The 25158-nt window shown below is 41.8% G+C and overlaps 1 protein-coding gene across 1 annotated transcript in view; it reads left to right on the forward strand.

Moving 5' to 3' along the window:
• Positions 1-16933, forward strand: part of LOC139561143 (collagen alpha-5(IV) chain-like) — a 112543-nt gene extending 95610 nt beyond the window's left edge. Inside the window, exons 39-48 of the mRNA XM_071378037.1 lie at positions 4794-4927; positions 5149-5221; positions 5454-5525; positions 5655-5783; positions 6396-6494; positions 8837-9049; positions 9290-9467; positions 11847-11961; positions 12226-12398; positions 12619-16933. Coding sequence (XP_071234138.1) covers positions 4794-4927; positions 5149-5221; positions 5454-5525; positions 5655-5783; positions 6396-6494; positions 8837-9049; positions 9290-9467; positions 11847-11961; positions 12226-12398; positions 12619-12700 — 1268 coding nt within the window. The 3' untranslated portion in view covers positions 12701-16933. The remainder of the gene's footprint in view (positions 1-4793; positions 4928-5148; positions 5222-5453; positions 5526-5654; positions 5784-6395; positions 6495-8836; positions 9050-9289; positions 9468-11846; positions 11962-12225; positions 12399-12618) is intronic.
• Positions 16934-25158: the final 8225 nt, after the last annotated feature.

Genomic DNA, 25158 nt, shown 5'->3' on the forward strand with positions numbered 1-25158 from the left:
GAGGCCACTGTATTCTTGGGGGCCTTCAATGCTGCATACATTTTTTGATACCCTTCCCCATATCTTTGCCTCGACACAATCCTGTCTCGGAGCTCTACGGACAATTAATTTGACCTCATGGCTTGGTTTTTGCTCTGACATGCACTGTCAATTGTGGGACCTTATATATAGACAGGTGTGTGCCTTTCCAAATCATGTCCAATCATTTGAATTTACCACAGGTGGACTCCAATCAGTTGAAGAAACATCTCAAGGATGATCAATCGAAACAGGATGCACCTGAGCTCAATTTCAGTCTAATAGCAAAGGGTCTGAATACTTATGTTAATAAGGTATTAATGTACATGTTTATATATATTATTTTTTTACCCCCTTTTTCACTCAAATTTCGTGATTTCCAATTGTGATCCAATTACGATCTTGTCTCATCGTTGCAACTCCCCAACGGGCTCAGGAGGCGAAGGTCGAGTCATGGCGTCCTCCGAAACATGACCGCGCTTCTTAACACCCACTCGGTTAAACCGGAAGCCAGCTGTACCAATGTGTCAGAGGAAACAGCGTTCAACTGACGCCCAAAGTCAGTCTGCAGGCGTCCCGCCGCCTCAAGGAGTTGCTAGAGTGCGATGAGCCAAGTAAAGGCCCCCCCGGCCAAACCCTCCCCTAACCCGGACAACGCTGGGCCAATTGTCCGCCGCTCTATGGGACTTGCGGTCACGGCCAGTCGTGACACAGCCTGGGATCGAACCCAGGTTTGTAGTGATGCCTCAAGCACTGTGATGCAGTGCCTTAGACGCTGCGTCACTCGGGAGACCTATTTTTTATACATTTGCAAAAAAGTTTTTGCTTTGTCATTGTGGGGTATTGTGTGTAGATTGATGGGGAAATTTTTTTATTTAACCATTTTAGAATAAAGGCTGTAACATAACAAAATGTAGAAAAGGGGAAGGGGTCTGAATGCTTTCCGAATGCACTGTAGATAGATAGATTATTGAAAGATACTCACTCTGACATGTGGCATACACCCCCCCCCCCACACGCACACACACACACAACCAACCCAGCCAAATCCAGGTGAAAACCAGGCAGCAAACTATGCCTAACTGACATACTGCAGTTGTGCGAATTCTTCATGTTAATCCCATTGATTTGCATGAGCCGTGAACCTCTTTGTCAATCACCACTGGTCCCAGATCAGCTATGTCACTGAGCACAAACACACACATTCACTCAAATCACCATCGTCGAACTGCATTGTACACACTGAGCACTGACCCAAACCAACCGATTGTATCACCACCACCACCACCATGCACATTGCAAGCAAACTTACCCCACCCCTCTAGCCTATTACTGTGAAATGTTAGGGTGTGCTGCTACCACACACCAATCAGTGTGTCTCTCTCACCGCCGGGGTTGAGAGAGACGCCCAATGTCTACGTTCTCCATCCATCTATCCATCCATCTGTTTGTTGTTCATACTTGCATCCCCTCATCCCCTCCCCCTCTCGGTTGCAGGGGAACGGTTCCTGATCTCTTCATCTCTGCTGTGTGTGTCCTGTTGATGTCTGTGTTTGTCTAATTACGTTAGATTGGTGTGATGCAGTTGAGCCAGAATCAAAACTGTAACAGTTTTAACTGTGTTATATTAGTAAGGGGAGAAAACTAGCTTATCTTTAACTAATGCTAATGTTAAACTAACGTTTTGGGGAATGAATCTCGAAACAAGAAAGACCACCATTAACTACAGTATAAAGTGAATTGATTATTATTACGGACCATTAGTTAAAAATGTATTGCAAGTTTCAACTAAACATTTTGAGTGTAGATGTCAGCTATAACATGGACCCTGACTGTATACTGCACTTAAGACTGAGAAGGTTTGTCTGTGACTCGTCTGTGTTTCTGCCACAGTGATCTGTATCTGTCGCTCCACTGTCCTGCACGGGCCATGTGTGTCCAAGTACACCTGAATCACAACGCCAGCCTATAGCACAGAGTTGGACTAACTGGGCTCAGTTCAAACAATTTAACATGATTTAATTTGAGATTTAATTCCAAATCCCTATACATAGTCACATTGATAATGTGTCTAAAAGAGGATTGCTATAGGTCTATAATCCTCTATGCCAGCAGTATTCAACTCTGACTCTACGAGGTCCGGCGCCTGCTGGTTTTCTGTTCTACCTGATAATTAATTGCACCCGCCTTGGTGTCCCAGGTCTAAATCAGTCCCTGATTAGAGGGGAACAATGAAAACACAAAGTGGATCTGGCTTCCAGGTCCAGAGTTGAGTTTCAGGGGTCTATAGCATTCTATTCAATTTCCTCAAATCACTATCTCCTTACCACCTATAGCTGTACTAGAAAATACCTCCCAAAAGTATCTTGTATTAGAGATCTAGTTACACATACAGGTAACTGCCAAAATAAAGGAAACACCAACATGAAGCGTCTTAATAGGGCGTTGGGCCAACACAAGCCAGAGCAGCTTCTCTGCACCTTGGCCTAGATTCTACAACTGTCTGGAGCTCTATCGGAGAGATGCAACAAATTCCATCATTTGGTGTTTTGTTTGACGGTGGTGGAAAACGCTGTCTCAAGCGCTGCTCCAAACTCTCCCATAAGTGTTCAATTGGGTTGAGACCTGATGACTGAGACGGCCATTTCATATGGTTTACATCGTTGTTCAGGCTCATCGAACCATTCAATGACCGGTCGTGTCCTGTGGATGGCGGTATTGACCATGGTAGCCAAAATAATGGCCTGCCCAGCATTTATATACATGACGCTAAGCATGATGGGATGTTGATTGCTTAAATAACTCAGGGATCACACCTGCGTCGAAGCACCTGCTTTCAATATACTTTGTATCCCTCAATTTCCATTATTTAGGCAGTTACCTGTATTTACTTTCTATTAATAATATTATATCAAGCATTACTGAGCCCAGACTAGCCCAGCTCGGTGTGTGACTAGCGTCATCCCCATATAGTGTTGAGCGCGATGACATGTACTTCCTGTTTCCTGTGGCTTGGCTCCACCCCCTGTGGTGTGGCCCCGCCCCCTCTGATGACACACGTGTCCGTGACCAGGTCCCTCAGGTCAGAGTTCCAGTACCCAGGCTTCTGTCCTACTGCATGTTCTCCTGACCTAGAACAAAATGTTGAACTATTTAATCTCACTGTGACCCTGTTCTGGAAAACAAATCTAGAACCTTTGACTGCGCTGTGTGTTCTAAGTGTTGCCAAATGATCTTGGATCTCTTGATTTGATAAATTACTTTCTTCCCTTAATTTCTGATCATGCCTTTTTTACTCCTGCTAATCTCAATTTTTCTGATTGAGTACTCACACTGGTCAAAGAACCTTAACTAAAAGGACGTAACTTTTGCTAGAATGTTTTCATATGTTTCGTCTTTAAATGTGGTAACAGACTGAGATTTTGTAAAACAAACCATGTTTAGAAATAATCAAAACCTTTTTTAGCAACCACAATTTCTGATGATAATTTGAATGAATAATATGTTAGTTATTAACACAAACTTCTAACACTAAATACAGTAATTGTGTTAAACTTGGAATTGACTCATTTGGTGATTAAGTAGTTGATCAACATGAATTTAGCATTATGTCGTGTAAGATAATATAGAGATGTGTTAGCATTTTCTCCATTATCGTTAAATACTTTAAGAACTGACACTATTTAGCTTTCCCTTTCAAACTATTACAAATACTTCCGTTTCATCATATATGTACACAGCCAATCCCCAAGCAGGTATTAATTGAAATGAAATAACGATATTGAAAATAAGCTGCATAAGATTTGACTTCTTAAAACAGTTCATTTGGTTTTCCATTGAGATCTGGCTGTGTCAGATGCTAGTTATCCTGTGTCTATGCTAACTCTTGTTTTACCCCTGCACATTCTGCCGCCCGGCTCTGCTATACAGGGAATTCTGGGATACTTAGGTCCTCCAGGTTAGACTCCATGGTGTTTGATGATGATGACCACTGTTGTTCTGTTGTGATAATACTGATCTGTGTTCATATTGAATAGCGGCCATTTTTGTTAGCCCTGGTCCCTGATCCGTTTGTGCTCTTGCCAACTCCTTTGCATTATTGGAATGATAGCACAAACAGACCGGCACTCGCTAGCGTTTTGTTGGATTGGGTACGACTTTACCACGTTGCTGATTTTCTAACCACTTTTAATTTCCCAGGATGGGAAGTGTAGCCTAATAAAGAACTGTAGGCTACACATAAACTGTACACACACAAGAATACACCCCAAAATAAACTAAACACACTTGAACACACACTCACCCCCCCCCCCCCTTTTTGTACTGTATTCATACCAGAAGAGGATGCTGGGAGGAGCTATAGGAGGACGGGCTCATTGTAATGGATGGGATGATATGAATGGAACGGTATCAAACATTTGGAATCCACATATTTGACTCCGTTACATGTATTCCATTCCAGCAATTACAATGAGCCCGTCCTCCTATAGCTCCTCCCAATAGCTTCCTCTGATTCATACTGTATTTTTAAATGGTTGTATGTATAGTAGCTATACAGCTACAGTGAAATTTGAATGGGTGTGTTTCATAAAACCAACTGTATTACAACAGGTTAGTACAGTAACCATAGAGATGGATCAGATAGTGTTCTACAGTAACCATAGAGATGGATCAGATAGATCTAGTTTGAACTCTATGGTTACTAATATTGTTTTTTGTTATAATGTCAGGTTGAGTTGTTTGTTATCTCTGACCTCTGATCTCTGTGTGTGAAGGTCCTCCTGGCCCCGAGGGTCCCCGTGGCCCTGGGGGCAGCGGAGGGACCAAAGGTGAGAAGGGAATCCCTGGATTATCCGGATCCCCTGGTTTCCCCGGAGCGAAGGGAGAATTGGGATCGCCCGGATTCCCAGTAAGGAACCAAACAACTTAGATCCATAGATATTGATAGCAGGATGAATTCCATTTCAATCATGGACCAAATTGCTTTCATTGATCCTCTACTCTGAAATATAGATCCTAACCCAGGGAAAGGGGCTATGGGTTGGTTTGGGATTGTGTGAAGTAAATTAGAATTCCATCTGGGATTGTGATGTCACATGACCCATGACCTCTCCCCTATCATGTGACCAGGGTATTCCTGGCCCTCCTGGTGGCAGCGGGCTGAAGGGAGACATCGGACTTCCCGGCGTACCCGGATTCCCAGGTAAACGAGTAACAGCATTATTACATACGTTTACATTAGCAAAAACATTGACAACACTGACGTTAATTCTCTTCACTCCTTCCCTCTCCCTCTCTCCTCCCTCTCTCTCCATTCCTTCCCTCTCCATCTCTCCCCCCTCTCCCTCTCTCCCCCTTCTCCCTCTCTCTCTCCACTCCTTCTCTCTCTCTTTTTCCTCCCTCTCCCTCTCTCCTCCTCTCTGTTTCCACTCCAGGACTAAAGGGAGAATCTGGAAGGCCTGGATCATCCGGTCTACCTGGAGATCCTGGAGATCCTGGTCCTGCTGGTGAGTCTAGTGTTGCATCCTAAAGGAGAAACACCAGAAAGATGAATGGCTAAAAGCAGTGGGTGTCTGTTAGCGATCTCACACACACATACACACATACACTCTGACCTCCGTCTTTGTTAACTCCAGGAATCCAAGGTGACCCAGGTGTCGCTGCGTCCCCCATCCCACTGAAGGGAGAACGTGGCCCCCCTGGCCCTTCAGGTCTGCCAGGCAACCGTGGCTCCCAAGGACCTCCCGGACAGGAGGGACGCTCAGGTCATTGGACTGTCACACCCAGTGTCTGTTTGACACAGGACTTAATTTATAAAGCTGCAGTTAGCTTTGTTTTACCAGAGAAGGCTTAAAGCTGCAGTTAGCTTCGTTTTACCAGAGAAGGCTTAAAGCTGCAGTTAGCTTCGTTTTGCCAGAGAAGGCTTAAAGCTGCAGTTAGCTTCGTTTTACCAGAGAAGGCTTAAAGCTGCAGTTAGCTTCGTTTTGCCAGAGAAGGCTTAAAGCTGCAGTTAGCTTCGTTTTACCAGAGAAGGCTTAAAGCTGCAGTTAGCGTCGTTTTGCCAGAGAAGGCTTAAGGCTGCAGTTAGCTTCGTTTTGCCAGAGAAGGCTTAAAGCTGCAGTTAGCTTCGTTTTGCCAGAGAAGGCTTAAAGCTGCAGTTAGCTTCGTTTTGCCAGAGAAGGCTTAAAGCTGCAGTTAGCGTCGTTTTGCCAGAGAAGGCTTAAAGCTGCAGTTAGCTTTGTTTTGCCAGAGAAGGCTTAAAGCTGCAGTTAGCTTCGTTTTGCCAGAGGCTTAAAGCTGCAGTTAGCTAGTTACTGGAGGAAGCTAGTTTTCCCCTCAAACGGAGACCACTCACTGAGTCCTCTGGTCTGTTTCAGGTCAGCCTGGTCAACCAGGGGACCCCGGTCCTGAAGGACCGCCAGGATTCAGTGGAGCCTTCGGCCGCAAGGGAGACTCTGGACCCGCCGGACAGCCAGGTAAGATTGCCATCTTGCTCAGGTCCATAGAACACAAATAATGGTTCAAAGCTCCTGAACTACATACTGTATGTTACACAGACTTAACCTTCCATCTTGCTCAGGTCCTTCGCCTTGCTCAAGGGCACAGCAACAGATTTTTCACCTAGTCTGCGCAGTGATTTTAACCAGCAGCCTTTCGGTTACTGGCCCAATGCTCTTAACCGCTAGGCTACTTGTCGCCCAGACCTAACCTTCCATCTAGCCTACGAATAATGTTTAAAATCTCATGGAGTACATATTCTATGTTACACAGACCTAACCTTCCATTGTGTATGTCAGTCATTTATTATTGTGTATATCAGTCAGGTATCATTCTGTATATCAGTCATGTACAGTGCCTTCGGGAAATATTCAGACCCCTTGACTTTTTTCATATTTTGTTGCGTTACAGCCTTTTCTAAAATTGATTAAATATATATTTATTTTTTTGCAATCTAGACACAATACCCCATAATAACAAAGCGAAAAACATGTTTTTAGAAATGTTTGCAATTTCAAAAATCAAACAGAAATATCTTATTTATATAAGTATTCTGACTCTTTGCTATGATACTCTAAATTGAGCTCAGGTTCATCCTGTGTCCATTGATCATCCTTGAGATGTTTCTACAACTTGATTGGAGTCCACCTGTGGTACATTCAATTGATTGGACATTTATTTTTAACCTTTATTTAACTAGGCAAGTCAGTTACGAACAAATTCTTATTATGTCGTTCAGGGGCAGAACGACAGATTTTGACCTTGTCAGCTCAGGGATTCGATCTTGCAACCTTCCGGTTACTAGTCCAACGCTCTAACCACTTGGCTACTTGCCACCCGACATGATTTGGAAAGTCACACACCTGTCTGTATAAGGTCCCACAGTTGACAGTGCATGTCAGAGCAAAAACCAAGCCATGAGGTCGAATTACTTGTCCATAGAGCTCCGAGACAAGATTGTGTCGAGGAAAGGATCTGGGGAAGGGTACCAAAATATTTCTGCAGCATTGAAGGTCCCCAAGAACACAGTGGCCTCCAACATTCTTAAATGGAAGAAGTTTGGAACCACCAAGACTCTTCCTACAGCTGGCAGACTGGGCAGACTGGCCAAACTGCGCAATCGGGGGAGAATGGCCTTGGGAGGGGAGGGGACCAAGAACCCGATGGTCAATCTGACAGAGCTCCAGAGTTCCTCTGTGGAGATGGGAGAACCTTCAAGAAGGACAACCATCTCTGCAGCACTCCACCAACCAGGCCTTTATGGTAGTGGCCAGACAGAAGCCAGTCCTCAGTAAAAGGCACATGACAGCCCGCTTGGACTTTACCAAAAGGTGACTAAAGACTCTCAGACCATGAGAAACAAGATTCTATGGTCTGATGAAACCAAGATTGAACTCTTTGGCCTGAATGCCAAGCATCACGTCTGTAGGAAACCTGGCACCATCCCTACGATGAAGCATGGTGGTGGCAGCATCATGCTGTGGGGATGTTTTTCAGCGGCAGGGACTGGGAGACTAGTCAGGATCGAGGCAAAGATGAACAGAGCAAAGTACAGAGAGATCCTTGATGATCCTCTCCACTACTGTCCCGTCGATGTGGATAGGGGGGTGCTCCCTCTGCTGTTTCCTGAAGTCCACAATCATCTCCTTTGTTTTGTTGACGTTGAGCGTGAGGTTACTTTCCTCACACCACACTCCGAGGGCCCTCACCTCCTTCCTGTAGGCCGTCTCGTCATTGTTGGTAATCAAGCCTACCACTGTAGTGTCGTCCGCAAACTTGATGATTTAGTTGGAGGCGTGCATGGCCATGCAGTCGTGGGTGAACAGGGAGTACAGGAGAGGGTTCAGAACGCACCCTTGTGGGGCCCCAGTGTTGAGGATCAGAGGGGTGGAGATGTTGTTACCTACCCTCACCACCTGGGGGCAACCAGGTCTGTCAGAGCAACCAGGTCTGCCAGAGCAACCAGTTCTGCCAGAGCAACCAGGTCTGCCAGAGCAACCAGTTCTGCCAGAGCAACCAGGTCTGCCAGAGCAACCAGTTCTGCCAGAGCAACCAGGTCTGCCAGAGCAAACCAGAAATAGTTTGGCCAAATGATACTCCATGCTGGAACCATTTATTAAAATGGATTCATATTAATATCAATCATACTCATATTAATGTTGTTATTATTATTGTACCCTTTGTCTCCTATATCTCTCCTAGTCCATTCATATCAATACATAGCTCAAGAAGTGTCAAATAAACTAAAATCAAGTAAACTATAGTATTGTTCATTAAGTGTATTGAGTTGTTTAATGTCCGTTCTATCCCCTGTTCGCAGGTCAGCGTGGGTACCCAGGTCCCACTGGTTCAGATGGTCAGCAGGGTCCCCCAGGTAACCCTGGCTCAGCCTCTGTGACCCATGGCTTCCTGATCTCGAGACACAGCCAAGCTGAATATGTCCCTATCTGCCCCGAAGGGACCAGCCTCATCTACGACGGATTCTCTCTGCTCTACGTACAGGGCAACGAGAGGGCACACGGACAGGACCTAGGTAAGACACACACACACACACACAGAGTAATGAGAGGGCGCACAGACGTTACCTGGGTAAGGATGGAGACTGGAGATACACGATGACATGCATGAACATAGATGGTTGTTGTTGTGAGAGAAGCAACTCACAGTATTAACCTCAAATCTTCTCTTCACCTATTTTTTCCTGTTTTCTCCTGTTCCCTTTCCTCCCCTCCCTCTTTCCTCTCCTCACTCCCTCTCTCGTCTCATTCGTCAGGTACTGCTGGTAGTTGCCTGCGTCGGTTCAGCACCATGCCATTCATGTTCTGTAACATCAACAACGTGTGTAACTTCGCCTCCCGTAACGACTACTCCTATTGGCTGTCTACACACATGCCCATGCCCATGAGTATGGCCCCCATCACAGGAGAAGGCATCAAACCTTACATCAGCAGGTAGGGAGGGAGGTAGGGAGGAAGGAAGGAAGCGAGGGAGAGAAGGATGGAAGGATGGGGAGGGAGGGAGGGAGGGAGGGAGGGAGGGAGGGAGGGAGGGAGGGAGGGAGGGAGGGAGGGAGGGAGGGAGGGAGGGAGGGAGGGAGGGAGGGAGGGAGGGAGGGAGGGGAAAGAGGGGAAAGATACAATAGGGGACTATGATTTGATAACGTCTAAGGGTGTTTTCACACTTGGTCCAATTGAGACATTTTTTTGTGAACTCAGTCCATTTTTTTAGTGCAGGGTAAACACTCCAAGTGAATTCAGACCCTCAAAAGAACCCCTGAAGCTGAGACAATCTCGAGAGGTGGTCTGAGATCGGTTCGCTTGATTAGGGCAATGTGAAAACAAAGCATCCCAGGTTCGCTGGTCATTATTCCTGCACCACACACTAGACTACTGTATCACTGTTTCCCCTGACATAACCCCTCACACTAGACTACTGACATAACCCCTCACACTAGACTACTGACATAACCCCTCACACTAGACTACTGACATAACCCCTCACACTAGACTACTGACATAACCCCTCACACTAGACTACTGACATAACCCCTCACACTAGACTACTGACATAACCCCTCACACTAGACTACTGTATCACTGTTTCCCCTGACATAACCCCTCACACTAGACTACTGTATCACTGTTTCCCCTGACATAACCCCTCACACTAGACTACCGCTACCTGCCCTTCCCCCTCTGAAGCATATGTTACTGTAGCCCCTCCCCCTCGGAAGCATAGGTGACTGTAGCCCCTCCCCCTCTGAAGCATAGGTTACTGTAGCCCCTCCCCCTCTGAAGCATAGGTTACTGTAGCCCCTCCCCATCTGAAGCATGTGTTACTGTAGCCCCTCCCCCTCTGAAGCATAGGTTACTGTAGCCCCTCCCCCTCGGAAGCATAGGTTACTGTAGCATAGGTGACTGTAGCCCCTCCCCCTCTGAAGCATAGGTTACTGTAGCCCCTCCCCCTCTAAAGCATAGGTTACTGTAGCCCCTCCCCCTCTAAAGCATAGGTTACTGTAGCATAGGTGACTGTAGCCCCTCCCCCTCTGAAGCATAGGTTACTGTAGCCCCTCCCCCTCTAAAGCATAGGTTACTGTAGCCCCTCCCCCTCTAAAGCATAGGTTACTGTAGCCTACTGACAATGTTACAAGCGTAATTCAGAAATTAGGGAGAGATGTTTAATTAGAGAAGAATGGATTTACTTTTTCAATACTAGTTAAGGATACTATAGTTAACACGTTTCAAATTGGATTTATTAACTACAAAAAGGTAAGACATGTTTTTAATTCTAGTGCTGCTTTGCACACACAAGTTTGTTAGATAGCTAGCTAACATTTGCTCTGGTCCAAAGTTAAACCAACACAGAAGATCAAAGACATTCAAAGTTCCTCCATAGAAGCCGCTCCTCCGACGCTATAATTCTGTGGACCTAATTCAGATAATGCATGTCAAAACAAGATGCAGAGTGCTTCACAGGGCAAGCTTCCTCCATCCTCTCTCGCTCGCGCCTCACCCTCTAAATGTCAGTTGCATCTTGCGCCCTGTTTCATTATAGTGAAGCCATCCTGTGGCAGCAAAATACTATTAGCTCTTAACAACTTTCCTATACAGATTAAATCGCTGACCCGCTCCACAGCAAGCTGCTCTATCCACACTGACTGGTGAAGTCATTTTATGTCACGCTAAATGTACAAAATATATTTCAGAGGTTTAAAAAATAACCAAAAGGACAACTATAAAACCAGCCTTTTTTTGGTTTGGATTTTGGTTCAAAACTGTAATTTGCTGATTGGAACAGTGGAACTGAATGAAAAATAATGATTCTGTTCAGAACTAAATTATTGAAAAATAATTTTGGTTTCAACCCCTCCAACCCCATTTCCAAAATGTAAGTAGGTCAGTGGAGGCTGCTGAGAGGAGGACGGCTCATAGTAACGTCTGGAATGGCATCAAACACATGGAAACGATTCCACTGATTCCGCTCCAGCCATTACCATGAGCCCATCCTCCCCAATTAAGGTCCCACCAGCCTCCTGTGAAGTAGGTATATCTAGCTGTACGATAACACATTCTGATGGAATGGCTTGTCCTGTACTTTTACCTAGTACATTGTGTGAATGCTGGTGGGGGGGGGGGGGGGGGATATATATTGGGTCCTTTTCTTAATATAACAATGTGAATGCAAAGAGGACCATCAAATAGGTGAAGTGAATTGGCAAAAGAGTCTGGCAAACTTTGGTTCAAAAGTAAAGGCAGTGTGAGTGTTCTAAGATCTATGAGACTAGATGTGAAAAGTGTGTGTTTAACTCCTCGGTGTGTGTGTGTTATTAGGTGTGCAGTGTGTGAGGCCCCTGCCATGGTGATCGCTGTACACAGTCAAACCATTCAGATCCCCACCTGCCCCAGCGACTGGGAAGCACTGTGGATCGGATACTCCTTCATGATGGTACACACAGACACACACTCTCACACAAACACACACTCACACTCACACTCACACACACACACACACACACACACACACACGCGCATGCCAACCAACCCTTGCCAAAGTACACATGAATCAAGTTTTACATTTTAAGTGTTAACAACACATATTCAAAGCCCACTATATCCACACACAAATTCCTCTTTATTTCACTCTTCTTCTTCTCGCTCTCCCTCCACCTCCCTCTCTCTCTCGCTCTCCCTCCACCTCCCTCTCTAACAGCACACCAGTGCAGGTGCTGAGGGCTCTGGTCAGGCTCTGGCCTCTCCTGGCTCCTGTCTAGAGGAGTTCCGGAGCTCTCCCTTCATCGAGTGTCACGGCCGAGGGACCTGCAACTACTATGGAAACACATACAGCTTCTGGCTGGCCACTGTCGACCAATCAGAAATGTTCAGGTAACATCAATCAATCGACCAATGATTTTCCAAACAGGAAATGTTTAGGTGCAAGACACTGAGGTTGCTACTGAATAACACCCTATTCCCTATATAGTGCACTCTAGCGATAACTGGAAGTGCTAGCTAAACAGATTGATTATTTTCATATACAATGTAAAGATCCCAGTGATCATACAGTGATGCCAACCCCTGACCTGTAACCCCTGACCCATAACAGGAAGCCGCAGTCAGAGACGCTGAAGGCAGGTAACCTAGCGACGCGCATTAGCCGCTGTGTGGTCTGTATGAAGAGGACGTAACAGCGCGGTGGCAACCGTTGCCGGGGACGACCGACAACGACGACAATGGCGGCAGGCGGGCGGAGTGGGGGTGATGTTGACGTCTCCGTGAGAACAAGGTGGAATTCCAACGGTGCATTGTCTTCCGGAAACAGCAAATTAAATGGTGCTACTGTGCAACACAGCAAGAAAAGAAAAAATGTTGATAAAATGAATTTATTTAATCTTTTATTCTTTTTACTTACCTCAAGTATGTCAAAAAGAAACACACAAAATCCACAAAAGGTGCCATGGTGAATGTGTGACAAAAGTGCATTTTGTTTCAATTTTTTCTCTTTCGCAGAGAATATATATATATATATATATACCATCAATAATGGTAACACTTCATTTTAAGGGGTCCTTATTACAGTGTAATTAGATGTGTAATTGCGCTGTATCAAATATTGTAGTTAATTGTAATAACTCATAGTTACACTGTAATAACAACATGTAACTGGTGATAATTGCAGTCTGTAATTACAGAGGTGTAACAAATGCTTGTTACCATGCTTGTTACCATGCTTACCATGCTTGTTACCATGCTTGTTACCATGCTTACCATGCTTGTTACCATGCTTGTTACCATGCTTACCATGCTTGTTACCATGCTTACCATGCTTGTTACCATGCTTGTTACCATGCTTACCATGCTTGTTACCATGCTTGTTACCATGCTTACCATGCTTGTTACCATGCTTGTTACCATGCTTACCATGCTTACCATGCTTGTTACCATGCTTACCATGCTTGTTACCATGCTTGTTACCATGCTTACCATGCTTGTTACCATGCTTGTTACCATGCTTACCATGCTTGTTACCATGCTTACCATGCTTGTTACCATGCTTGTTACCATGCTTGTTACAAATGGGAAAGTCTCCACTAAATTCACCAATAAGTGTTAACTGTCACAGGTTGTAATCTCTTCTGGACAGATGTTCTGGGTCCAAGATTACAAAGTTTGGAGGCTCAATAGGCTCTAATTACCTACCCGTGAAGGCGCACGCTTCAAAATCTCCGTTGTTGCTAGCAGTTGCCCCCTAAAAGTGTATCAACCTGGTTGAGTTTCCAAAAACAGATCAGGTATAGAACAACCTCACTGACTGGAGTCTACCATATGGGTGTAATACCGGATTATAATATATATTTTACTGATAATGATTGTGTATGTTGTCCATTATGTGGGAGGATAAACCCACAAGTACACCGCGGACTACATATAATATCTGCATAAGTACAATGTAATTACTAGATGTTACACAGGATTTCAGATAGTTAAAATGAAGGGTATCTTGATGGGTACTTACTTGTAATTAACGTGTACTTATATAGTACATTGCCCATCCTGACAACTTGGCCCTCATTGTAACACTTCTGGAAGCGTCATCCAAGTGAGAAAATAAACACACTAGTACACAACAGAGTACATGTAATATATGTATAAGTACAATGTAATTACTTCTGCTAGCTAATCCCAAAAATCTCAACAGATTGCATGGAAAGTCTATTCCCTAGCTAGCTAGCCTAGTTGGTAGGCCCAATAAAAACGCCCAGCTAACATTTGCTAGCTAAAGTTAGCTAGCTAGCCAACACAAGGCCAGCTAACTACCTATGTTAAATCGTCCAGCAGAATTCATGTATCCAAAAAAGGTCGAACAAATTGCATGGAAAACGTACTTTCTCTCTCCTGTGTTGAGGTTTTTGAGCTACAACACTTTTTTTCGCGGAAATCTTTCTTGTCTGGATTTTTGCACAATGACCTTCTCGACCCTGTTTTTTGCACACTGTTACATGATGTCAGCGTCAACACGTGGGCACGTTCGAGGTCATTATTTCGAGCATGTTGCACAAATGGGAAGATTTTGACATGATGCTTTAATTCCTGCAAAAAAAGTATAATTGCACCAATGCAATCTAAAAGTGAGGATGTTCCTCAGCAGTAAAACCCTTGCAAAGTTACATGATGGAATAAGAGTTTGTCTTATGACCATTTTAAGTGCATTTATAAACCCTTATTCAACCAAGCTTGGTAGGCTTACAATTTGGCAAGCACGAATGACTATCTCACAATTTTAACCATAACTGTTTATGTGTCTAAAAATGTTTAATTGAGGGTTAAAGTAATTGACCAATTGTCAAATGCATCATTAAATAATTTAACAATTGAAACATTTTTTGTTGTTGATGTGAACCATTTGGGAACCCATTTTTGGGTTCCCAAATGTTGGACCTGAGTATCAGACTCCAGATCTTTTTTGAGCTGTGTCAATGTGTCAGAGCTGTGTCAATGTGGCGGTCGGTTTTTAATTGGCTAACACTTATCACGTGGTTTGTGCAGGCTGAAATATGACGCGTTGGGATACTATCGGAAACTGTAACATTTATAACAAGCATGGTAACAACCATTTGTTGTTACACCCCTGTGTGTAACAACAATTACCACCAGTTACATATTGTTATCACGGTGTAACTATAAGTTAGAGGTATTACAATTAACTACAATATTTGATACAGTGTAATTACATATGTGATTACACTGTAATAAGGACCCATTAAAATGAAATGTTACCAAAATAATACATGTGGATTTTTGGTTATTGGCACAGACAAGGTACATCATTTTGTTTTTAGACAGATGTGCTATTTTTTTTGTTTTTAGTGTTTTTTTGTTGTTTTGTTACCAAATCGGCACTTTGACCTCGGAACATCAAAGAGAACAGATGCACTGATGAGCTTTCTTAGCAAGACTGCTGATTTTCTAGGCTTACATTTTTTTATGAATCTTTCCATCGTTCTTTTTTAAAAGTTTTATTTTTTTTAATTCTCCTTGGTGCTACTAACTAACACTGCTGTGTCTCTCCCAGCCTGTTAACTACTGGCCTTTTTTCTCATCATGTAAGTAATTCAATGTGTATATTATGTAAGACAAAAAATAGGTATTTAGCTATATTACGAATTTCTGGGTTATTTCTGTTTGTTCACTCTGCTTCACTCATTGCATTGATTCATGGATTCATTAATTCACTCACTCGCTCACAAATATTGTACAAAGTATGGCATCAATAAATGAAACAGTATTTTATATATATATATAGAAAAAAAATGTATAATTATATCAACTTTATTTGGATGCAGGCGTGAGGTTTTTTCATCATTCATTTATTTTATCTCCAAAAGGTCGTCATTTTTTTCCCATTTCAAAAAACGATTGACTGTTATCCTCCTCCTGACAACAAAAGTGTTTCCCGGTCAACCAATCAAAGACCCTATCCTATGATGATGTAATGTGTATGATAATGCCAATCACTCAAGCTTTTGTATTAGATTTTTACTAGTAATCTATCGTTGAATGCAATAATAGGTTGATAACTAAATCCACTCCACACCTTAATAGAAAATGACTCAAGTAAAAGTGATAGTCACCCAATAAAATACTACTTGAGTAAAAGTCTAAAAGTATTTGGTTTTAAATAAATCATTTCAAATTCCTTATATTAAGTAAACCAGATGGCACAATTCTCTTTTTTAATATTTTTTTTACAGATAGCCAGGGGCACACTCCAACGCTCAGACATCATTTACAAACTAAGCATGTTTGTTTAGTGAGTCTGCCAGATCAGAGGCTGTAGGGATGACCGGGGATGTTTTCTTGAAAGGGTGTGAATTTGACCATTTTCCTGTCCTACTAAAAGCATTCGAAATGTAACGAGTACTTTTGGGTGTCAGTGAAAATGTATGGAGTAAAAAGTACATGATTTTCTTTAGGAATGTAGTGGAGTAAAAGTTGTCAAAAATATAAATAGTGAAGTACAGATACCAAAAAAAACTTCATAAGTAGTTCTTTAAAGTATTTTTAATTAAGTATTTTACACCACTGATTAATTCACATCTTTACTCTGGTCTACGTTGTCCCACTAGGAACTGGCGGTAGTACGTTGGTATTGTTATGTACTGCAAGAATAGAATTGAATAGAATTTGGTCTATTCTTTCTTTTTCTATTCTACAGCCAATGAGGAGAGCTGTAGGGGGATGATTCTTCCTGTGATGTTTTTCCAAGCTACTTTTTTATTATTATTGTAATGTACTTCTGGGGTGTGAAAAAATTATATTCATTTCAGAAATATATTGTTGTTTTTGTTTATTTCATGTTATATTATTCAGAAGTTGTTATAAACTTTTAAGACTGAACAATAAACCCAAAGTCCATCGTTTTGTGTGCAAATGTTTCCCCCCTATCTTGAAAGTGCACACTATTTTGGAAGTGCACACTGTCTTGGAAGTTCCGTTAAAGATTAGGGAAGATGATTTTTAGTTTTTTATGAGCATGGCTTATTTCTATTACAATAAGCAATAAGGAAGTGGCAGAGTAATTTCTACACAGTGCATCTTTAAGTGAAAGTAGAACAAAATGCTACGAAATATAGCTAGCTCTCTCTATCTCGCTTGTTTCTCCTTCAACTTTTGTAATGTTTCACTATTTTTATTAAATTCACTTAGGAGGATGGTCCTCCCCTCCTCTGAGGAGCCTCCACTGCTGTAGAAGTACCTTGACTAATGTGCTTCTGTGCAATGTCTTATCAACATGGCTGCAGCTCACACAATACACTGTAATCCGGCACTGCCAAGCTTCAAGGAGACATTGACTGTGCTAGACAATCACTAGAGATATGATAGCATATCATAGAATGGAGTAGAATTACTGTCTGTAAATCAATGTTGTAATTCACACCATTCTGTACGGTGAGCGGTACAATACTTTGCTATGGGAGAAACTGTAATGTCTCAAAGCCCCCACTTGAGGGAGCAAGATGAAGGGAGTAGGGAACAGTGGATCAACGTCAGTCCCTAAATAACATTTAAAAAGCTAATGAATTTATCTAAATTAGCTTATATATACCTAAATAGACCTTATTAAACCAAACCAATAAAACACAAATAGATCATTAAACCACATTGCAGGCTGTTTTGATTCCTGATATAGTTATTTACTATAATCCTATTACTATTGTCCTCAGGTCACATTAAAGCTACCTGTCTGTTTCTCACAATAGGTCTTTAACTCTAATATTAGACCCATTATAGGCTCATTGAGTAGCGTAGAATGATGAAGGAATCCTTTTTTAAGGAATTGGGCTTGGAAGGAGGTGACAATACATGTCTCTCTATGGCCGCATACATACTCAGGTTGGACAACTGATGTAGCCTACAACGCATTTGACACAACGGTTTTGAAACAACTAATATTGGGGTTTGTGATATGTTGTCTGCGCCAACATTTTGTCACGACCATTGTGCAGTGTCTCCACACTGGGATAGCCCAGCCATAGGGCAGTTCAGGCAAGCAACAGGTGGATTGGTACATATTTAGGATAATAGGATAGAATAATAGGCTAGGGTAATAGGATAATAGACTAGGATAATAGGATAGAATAATAGGCTAGGGTAATAGGATAATAGACTAGGATAATAGGCTCGGATAATAGGCCAGGATAATAGGATAGGATAATAGGATAATAGACTAGGATAATAGGATAGAATAATAGGATAGGGTAATAGGATAATAGACTAGGATAATAGGCAAGGATAATAGGCAAGGATAATAGGATAGGATATTAAGCTAAGATAATAGGCTAGTTAGCAGTTAAGATCAGTTAAGAGCGTTGGGCTGACTAGGTGAAAATTCTGTCGATGTCCCCTGGAGCAAGGCACTTGATTACTCATGTAGTTCGCTCTGGATAAGAGAGTCGGTTGGTTTCTATAGCATGTTGATTCCTATAGCATGTTGATTCCTATAGCAGGATGATTCCTATAGCATGTTGATTCCTATAGCAGGTTGATTTCTATAGCAGGTTGATTCCTATAGCAGGTTGATTCCTATAGCAGGTTGATTCCTATAGCAGGTTGATTCCTATAGCAGGTTGATTCCTATAGCATGTTGATTCCTATAGCATGTTGATTTCTATAGCAGGTTGATTCCTATAGCAGGTTGATTTCTATAGCAGGTTGATTCCTATAGCAGGTTGATTCCTATAGCAGGTTGATTTCTATAGCAGGTTGATTCCTATAGCAGGTTGATTCCTATAGCAGGTTGATTCCTATAGCAGGTTGATTCCTATAGAAGGTTGATTTCTATAGCAGGTTGATTCCTATAGCAGGTTGATTCCTATAGCAGGTTGATTCCTATAGCAGGTTGATTCCTATAGCATGTTGATTCCTATAGCAGGTTGATTTCTATAGCAGGTTGATTCCTATAGCATGTTGATTCCTATAGCAGGTTGATTCCTATAGAAGGTTGATTCCTATAGCAGGTTGATTCCTATAGCAGGTTGATTCCTATAGCAGGTTGATTCCTATAGCATGTTGATTCCTATAGACGGTTGATTCCTATAGACGGTTGATTCCTATAGCAGGTTGATTCCTATAGCAGGTTGATTCCTATAGCAGGTTGATTCCTATAGACGGTTGATTCCTATAGCATGTTGATTCCTATAGACGGTTGATTCCTATAGACGGTTGATTTCTATAGCAGGTTGATTCCTATAGAAGGTTGATTTCTATAGCAGGTTGATTCCTATAGCAGGTTGATTCCTATAGAAGGTTGATTTCTATAGCAGGTTGATTCCTATAGCAGGTTGATTCCTATAGCAGGTTGATTCCTATAGCAGGTTGATTCCTATAGAAGGTTGATTTCTATAGCAGGTTGATTCCTATAGCAGGTTGATTCCTATAGCAGGTTGATTCCTATAGCAGGTTGATTCCTATAGCATGTTGATTCCTATAGCAGGTTGATTTCTATAGCAGGTTGATTCCTATAGCATGTTGATTCCTATAGCAGGTTGATTCCTATAGACGGTTGATTCCTATAGCAGGTTGATTCCTATAGACGGTTGATTCCTATAGACGGTTGATTCCTATAGCAGGTTGATTCCTATAGCAGGTTGATTCCTATAGCAGGTTGATTCCTATAGCAGGTTGATTCCTATAGCAGGTTGATTCCTATAGCAGGTTGATTCCTATAGACGGTTGGTTTCTATAGCAGGTTGATTCCTATAGCAGGTTGATTCCTATAGACGGTTGATTCCTATAGCATGTTGATTCCTATAGCAGGTTGATTCCTATAGCAGGTTGATTCCTATAGCAGGTTGATTCCTATAGACGGTTGATTCCTATAGCATGTTGATTCCTATAGCAGGTTGATTCCTATAGACGGTTGGTTTCTATAGCAGGTTGATTTCTATAGCAGGTTGATTCCTATAGACGGTTGGTTTCTATAGCAGGTTGATTCCTATAGCAGGTTGATTCCTATAGACGGTTGATTCCTATAGCATGTTGATTCCTATAGCAGGTTGATTCCTATAGCAGGTTGATTCCTATAGCAGGTTGATTCCTATAGACGGTTGATTCCTATAGACGGTTGGTTTCTATAGTTGATTTCTATAGCATATAGCAGGTTGATTCCTATAGCAGGTTGATTCCTATAGCAGGTTGATTCCTATAGAAGGTTGATTCCTATAGCAGGTTGATTCCTATAGCAGGTTGATTCCTATAGACGGTTGATTCCTATAGCATGTTGATTCCTATAGCAGGTTGATTCCTATAGCAGGTTGATTCCTATAGCAGGTTGATTCCTATAGACGGTTGATTCCTATAGACGGTTGGTTTCTATAGCAGGTTGATTCCTATAGCAGGTTGATTCCTATAGACGGTTGATTCCTATAGACGGTTGATTCCTATAGAAGGTTGATTCCTATAGCAGGTTGATTCCTATAGCAGGTTGATTCCTATAGACGGTTTATTCCTATAGCATGTTGATTCCTATAGCATGTTGATTCCTATAGCAGGTTGATTCCTATAGCAGGTTGATTCCTATAGCAGGTTGATTCCTATAGACGGTTGACTCCTATAGCATGTTGATTCCTATAGCATGTTGATTTCTATAGCAGGGTGATTCCTATAGCAGGTTGATTTCTATAGCAGGTTGATTCCTATAGCAGGTTGATTCCTATAGCAGGTTGATTTCTATAGCAGGTTGATTCCTATAGCAGGTTGATTCCTATAGCAGGTTGATTCCTATAGCAGGTTGATTCCTATAGCAGGTTGATTCCTATAGAAGGTTGATTTCTATAGCAGGTTGATTCCTATAGCAGGTTGATTCCTATAGCAGGTTGATTCCTATAGCAGGTTGATTCCTATAGCATGTTGATTCCTATAGCAGGTTGATTTCTATAGCAGGTTGATTCCTATAGCATGTTGATTCCTATAGCAGGTTGATTCCTATAGAAGGTTGATTCCTATAGCAGGTTGATTCCTATAGCAGGTTGATTCCTATAGACGGTTGGTTTCTATAGCAGGTTGATTCCTATAGAAGGGTGATTCCTATAGCAGGTTGATTCCTATAGCATGTTGATTCCTATAGACGGTTGATTCCTATAGACGGTTGATTCCTATAGCAGGTTGATTCCTATAGCAGGTTGATTCCTATAGCAGGTTGATTCCTATAGCAGGTTGATTCCTATAGAAGGTTGATTTCTATAGCAGGTTGATTCCTATAGCAGGTTGATTCCTATAGCAGGTTGATTCCTATAGCAGGTTGATTCCTATAGAAGGTTGATTTCTATAGCAGGTTGATTCCTATAGCAGGTTGATTCCTATAGCAGGTTGATTCCTATAGCAGGTTGATTCCTATAGCATGTTGATTCCTATAGCAGGTTAATTTCTATAGCAGGTTGATTCCTATAGCATGTTGATTCCTATAGCAGGTTGATTCCTATAGACGGTTGATTCCTATAGCAGGTTGATTCCTATAGAAGGGTGATTCCTATAGCAGGTTGATTCCTATAGCATGTTGATTCCTATAGACGGTTGATTCCTATAGACGGTTGATTCCTATAGCAGGTTGATTCCTATAGCAGGTTGATTCCTATAGCAGGTTGATTCCTATAGCAGGTTGATTCCTATAGCAGGTTGATTCCTATAGACGGTTGGTTTCTATAGCAGGTTGATTCCTATAGCAGGTTGATTCCTATAGACGGTTGATTCCTATAGCATGTTGATTCCTATAGCAGGTTGATTCCTATAGCAGGTTGATTCCTATAGCAGGTTGATTCCTATAGACGGTTGATTCCTATAGCATGTTGATTCCTATAGCAGGTTGATTCCTATAGACGGTTGGTTTCTATAGCAGGTTGATTTCTATAGCAGGTTGATTCCTATAGACGGTTGGTTTCTATAGCAGGTTGATTCCTATAGCAGGTTGATTCCTATAGACGGTTGATTCCTATAGCATGTTGATTCCTATAGCAGGTTGATTCCTATAGCAGGTTGATTCCTATAGCAGGTTGATTCCTATAGACGGTTGATTCCTATAGACGGTTGGTTTCTATAGCAGGTTGATTTCTATAGCATGTTGATTCCTATAGCAGGTTGATTCCTATAGCAGGTTGATTCCTATAGCAGGTTGATTCCTATAGAAGGTTGATTCCTATAGCAGGTTGATTCCTATAGCAGGTTGATTCCTATAGACGGTTGATTCCTATAGCATGTTGATTCCTATAGCAGGTTGATTCCTATAGCAGGTTGATTCCTATAGCAGGTTGATTCCTATAGACGGTTGATTCCTATAGACGGTTGGTTTCTATAGCAGGTTGATTCCTATAGCAGGTTGATTCCTATAGACGGTTGATTCCTATAGACGGTTGATTCCTATAGAAGGTTGATTCCTATAGCAGGTTGATTCCTATAGCAGGTTGATTCCTATAGACGGTTGATTCCTATAGCATGTTGATTCCTATAGCATGTTGATTCCTATAGCAGGTTGATTCCTATAGCAGGTTGATTCCTATAGCAGGTTGATTCCTATAGACGGTTGACTCCTATAGCATGTTGATTCCTATAGCATGTTGATTCCTATAGCAGGTTGATTCCTATAGCAGGTTGATTCCTATAGCAGGTTGATTCCTATAGCAGGTTGATTCCTATAGACGGTTGGTTTCTATAGCAGGTTGATTCCTATAGACGGTTGATTCCTATAGAAGGTTGATTTCTATAGCAGGTTGATTCCTATAGACGGTTGATTCCTATAGCAGGTTGATTCCTATAGCATGTTGATTCCTATAGCAGGTTGATTCCTATAGCAGGTTGATTCCTATAGCAGGTTGATTCCTATAGCAGGTTGATTCCTATAGAAGGTTGATTTCTATAGCAGGTTGATTCCTATAGCAGGTTGATTCCTATAGCAGGTTGATTCCTATAGAAGGTTGATTTCTATAGCAGGTTGATTCCTATAGCATGTTGATTCCTATAGCATGTTGATTCCTATAGCAGGTTGATTTCTATAGCAGGTTGATTCCTATAGACGGTTGATTCCTATAGACGGTTGGTTTCTATAGCAGGTTGATTCCTATAGCAGGTTGATTCCTATAGCAGGTTGATTCCTATAGACGGTTGGTTTCTATAGCAGGTTGATTTCTATAGCAGGTTGATTCCTATAGCAGGTTGATTCCTATAGCAGGTTGATTCCTATAGCAGGTTGGTTTCTATAGCAGGTTGATTCCTATAGCAGGTTGATTCCTATAGAAGGTTGATTTCTATAGCAGGTTGATTCCTATAGCAGGTTGATTCCTATAGCAGGTTGATTCCTATAGCAGGTTGATTCCTATAGCAGGTTGATTCCTATAGCAGGTTGGTTTCTATAGCAGGTTGATTCCTATAGCAGGTTGATTCCTATAGAAGGTTGATTTCTATAGCAGGTTGATTCCTATAGCAGGTTGATTCCTATAGCAGGTTGATTCCTATAGAAGGTTGATTTCTATAGCAGGTTGATTCCTATAGCATGTTGATTCCTATAGCATGTTGATTCCTATAGCAGGTTGATTCCTATAGCAGGTTGATTCCTATAGCAGGTTGATTCCTATAGCAGGTTGATTCCTATAGCATGTTGATTTCTATAGCAGGTTGATTCCTATAGAAGATTGATTTCTATAGCAGGTTGATTCCTATAGCAGGTTGATTCCTATAGCAGGTTGATTCCTATAGCAGGTTAATTCCTATAGCAGGTTGATTCCTATAGCATGTTGATTCCTATAGCAGGTTGATTCCTATAGCAGGTTGATTTCTATAGCAGGTTGATTCCTATAGACGGTTGATTCCTATAGACGGTTGGTTTCTATAGCAGGTTGATTCCTATAGCAGGTTGATTCCTATAGCAGGTTGATTCCTATAGACGGTTGATTCCTATAGACGGTTGGTTTCTATAGCAGGTTGATTTCTATAGCAGGTTGATTCCTATAGCAGGTTGATTCCTATAGCAGGTTGATTCCTATAGCAGGTTGGTTTCTATAGCAGGTTGATTCCTATAGCAGGTTGATTCCTATAGCAGGTTGATTCATATAGCAGGTTGATTTCTATAGACGGTTGGTTTCTATAGCAGGTTGATTCCTATAGCATGTTGATTCCTATAGACGGTTGATTCCTATAGACGGTTGGTTTCTATAGCAGGTTGATTCCTATAGACGGTTGATTCCTATAGCATGTTGATTCCTATAGCAGGTTGATTCCTATAGACGGTTGATTCCTATAGCATGTTGATTCCTATAGCAGGTTGATTCCTATAGCAGGTTGATTCCTATAGCAGGTTGATTCCTATAGACGGTTGGTTTCTATAGCAGGTTGATTCCTATAGCAGGTTGATTCCTATAGCAGGTTGATTCCTATAGCAGGTTGATTCCTATAGCAGGTTGATTCCTATAGCAGGTTGATTCCTATAGCATGTTGATTCCTATAGACGGTTGGTTTCTATAGCAGGTTGATTCCTATAGCAGGTTGATTCCTATAGCAGGTTGATTCCTATAGACGGTTGGTTTCTATAGCAGGTTGATTCCTATAGCATGTTGATTCCTATAGCAGGTTGATTCCTATAGCAGGTTGATTGAAATCAAATCAAATCAAATTTTATTAGTCACATACACATGGTTAGCAGATGTTAATGCGAGTGTAGCGAAATGCTTGTGCTTCTAGTTCCGACAATGCAGTAATAACCAACAAGTAATCTAACCTAACAATTCCACAACTACTACCTTATACACACACACAAGTGTAAAGGGATAAAGAATATGTACATAAAGATATATGAATGAGTGGTGGTACAGAACGGCGTGGCAAGATGCAGTAGATGGTATAGAGTACGGTATATACATATGAGATGAGTACTGTAGGGTATGTAAACATAAAGTGGCATAGTTTAAAGTGGCTAGTGGTACATGTATTACATAAAGATGGCAAGATGCAGTAGATGATATAGAGTACAGTATATACATATGAGATGGGTAATGTAGGGTATGTAACATTATATTAAGTGGCATTGTTTAAAGTGGCTAGTGGTACATTTTTACATAATTTCCATCAATTCCCATTTTTAAAGTGGCTGGAGTTGAGTCAG

The sequence above is a fragment of the Salvelinus alpinus genome, chromosome 31 (genome assembly GCF_045679555.1).
Source record: "Salvelinus alpinus chromosome 31, SLU_Salpinus.1, whole genome shotgun sequence".
Lineage (NCBI taxonomy): Eukaryota > Metazoa > Chordata > Actinopteri > Salmoniformes > Salmonidae > Salvelinus > Salvelinus alpinus.